We start from the raw sequence: 2738 nt of genomic DNA on the forward strand, positions 1-2738 counted from the left end.
TTTTATTTACAAAAAAAGTTCTTAGGTTCAAAAAAATATTCAGTGAACTGAAAAACTGTGGTCGGTAATATAGGTATTTAGCTGTGTCACATGCCCTTAACCCAATGTTTTTTGTTTTAAAAAATCGATTAACGTTGAGAAATGGTTACACAACAAAAAATTGTTTCCATATTCTTTTTTGAAATCTATACCGATTTAAGACGAGAAACACAAGCCAAACATAAAATGGTACGAAAAACGGTGAATTTAATTATTCTGGTTGATAAGCTGAAGAATAATGATAATCTCAAAAATCTTAAGAGTTTTTAAATTCAAAATACCAATTTTTAAGGAAAAACACTAACATAAAATGACGCAAAAAATTGTTTTTAATTATAAATCCCCTTTTAAATTCAATTATATTTTCCAAACAAAAAAACGCTTTCCGGTGAAAAAATTAACATAACTTCAAATGGTCCCAAAATTTTAAATCCTCGTATCCTATACCAATTTCCGATGAGCACCGCCAACATAACCTAAAATTATATTTTTTGTTTAAAATAACTTATTTGCGGTAAAAAATGTTAACATAACCTACAATTTTAATTAATTTTGTTTCAAATACTGATTTTCAGCAAGAAAAAATAAAATTAACATATGTATAGTACTTTAAATAATTTATTATAAGATTCGAAATATTTAATTCAACTACGCAAGAGTATTAAAAAGTACACATGTTGATCAATGTGCACATGTTTTTTTTATTATTTTTTTTATAAAAGAGATTATTTGTAGATTCAATTGAAAAAATGTCAAATATAAAATATAAAACAATTCAACGTGATGAAAAGCCAATCAGTTTTTCAAACACAATGTTTGCGCGATTTTCCAGACATATCGACACCAATTTTTTGTTAGGATAAAAAATTGCATTAATTAAAAACATATTCAAATTCCTTCAGCATTTTCTTTTGTTTAAAAACTTTTTCAGCTTCTCGTTTTGGAGAAATAAGAGACGCAAATGATGCAGCTATAACGTACGAAGGAGAAAATACAGTTTTGATTCAACAAGCGAGCCAGTGGCTTCTGAAACAATATGATAATTTTCAAAACGGAAAGGCTATTGCATCTCCCTTTGAAACTGCAAAGTTTATACCAAATTCTGAATACATTCTCTCTCTCAAGTTTAATTTGTCGACAGTCGAGGATACTTTCAAACTTGACCGTGATTATATAGCAAGAATTAAAAATGTAGATTTTAAATTAAAAATCAGTATTAAAATGAATAATTTAGAAATAAATTACAGATCTTTTACTGATGCTTAAGTGGCTAATTTGTTATTACCTGAAAAAAACTTATATTCATGTGAAGAAAATGAAGATAAACGGAAGTAATTCTTTTGAAGTGAGAAACAATTCCCAAACCTACTTCGCTCGACCACTTTCCTTGGTTTATGCAGAGGTATACTATCAATTTGTGATAAAATTTAGAATTGTACTCGTAAAGAAGCTGACATGAAATTTAAACAATATAAAAAATTCATTTTCGAAATTCTACTAAAAAATTTTCAGCATGCAGTGGTTGAAACTTTTATCACTCGAATTGAAGATCGAGTTTTTGGAGACTCAGAACGTAAAGTTTTAACAAAATTGTGTGCATTGTTTGCTGCCTGTTCCCTTGAAAAAAGACTGGATGATTTTTATGTTGGTGGATATGCATCTGAAAATTCAAAACTCCAGTTTCTAATTCGCGATGGTATAATTTCAATTAGCCAAGATTTGGTAAATGAAGCTGTGGCTTTGATTGACGTCCTTGCACCTCCAGATTTTGTTGTTAATTCTCCTCTAGGAATGTCTGATGGCAAGGTGATTTTTTTGTAAATTGTTTAAACAAAAAAAAGTTTTTTGTACATATTACATGAAATGATTGATATGTTCTATTTCTTTGTAGATTTACAAGCATTTGGAGGACATTCTTTTCAAAGATCCAAAGAACTTTGAACCTCCTTCGTGGTGGAAGGAAATACGATCTAATTTGTAATAAAATGAAAATGAAAACTATAGTAATTTTTCCTTTACGCTATCCAAAAATATTACCCCCATGTGTCAGAAAAATATTTAAAAAAGAATTCACTAGTTTTGGACGACAAAAAAGAAGGTAAAACATAACTCTATTTAGAGTCTAAATAGAACGTAGACGTTAAATTTTTTAATTGGACCCAATTATGTACCTTTTCTGGTCTTCGTCTATCAAAAATTATTACCATAATGAGTCAGAAAAAAATTAGGCAAAGAATTTTCGAATGTCGTAAGCCAAAAAAGTATCAGTTTTTTTTAAATATAACGAAATTTAGTTAAAAAATAAGAAAAAAATCTGTAGAAAGAATTCAGGCGCAAAATTTCGATACACAACCTTTTATTGAATCTTGCGTGATGTGCTTTCAAAAAAATATATGTTAATTTTATTTTTTTACGATCAAAAGAAAAACCATGTGTCCTACACAAAATAGTTTTTAACAAAGGACCCAGCACTAAATGTACAGTAAATGGCTTTTCGTGAACAATTATAAATCTAATTTTCTTTTGTATTTTCGGACCTGCAAAGCAATAATCAGAAAGAAAAAAGTAAGAAAAATGGACAGTTTTTTAACCAAAAATGGTCAAAGTTTCAATTTTCACATGTATTTTATAGAAAAATGCTTATTTTAGTGAAAAGTTTTTTTTTCTCCTAAACTCTTTGTTAGATTTTGCTAAAAGTT

The 2738-nt window shown here is 28.1% G+C and overlaps 1 protein-coding gene across 2 annotated transcripts in view; it reads left to right on the plus strand.

Annotated features, from left to right (window-relative positions):
* The window catches only part of LOC117181735 (peroxisomal acyl-coenzyme A oxidase 3-like), a 20252-nt gene extending 18212 nt beyond the window's left edge, over positions 1-2040 (plus strand). For both annotated transcript variants that reach the window (XM_033374696.1, XM_033374697.1), the window contains exons 9-12: positions 971-1204; positions 1287-1441; positions 1552-1845; positions 1931-2040. In XM_033374696.1, the coding sequence (XP_033230587.1) occupies positions 971-1204; positions 1287-1441; positions 1552-1845; positions 1931-2020 (773 nt within the window). In that variant the 3' untranslated portion in view covers positions 2021-2040. The remainder of the gene's footprint in view (positions 1-970; positions 1205-1286; positions 1442-1551; positions 1846-1930) is intronic.
* The last annotated feature ends 698 nt before the right edge of the window (positions 2041-2738 follow it).

Source organism: Belonocnema kinseyi, chromosome 10 (assembly GCF_010883055.1).
Source record: "Belonocnema kinseyi isolate 2016_QV_RU_SX_M_011 chromosome 10, B_treatae_v1, whole genome shotgun sequence".
Lineage (NCBI taxonomy): Eukaryota > Metazoa > Arthropoda > Insecta > Hymenoptera > Cynipidae > Belonocnema > Belonocnema kinseyi.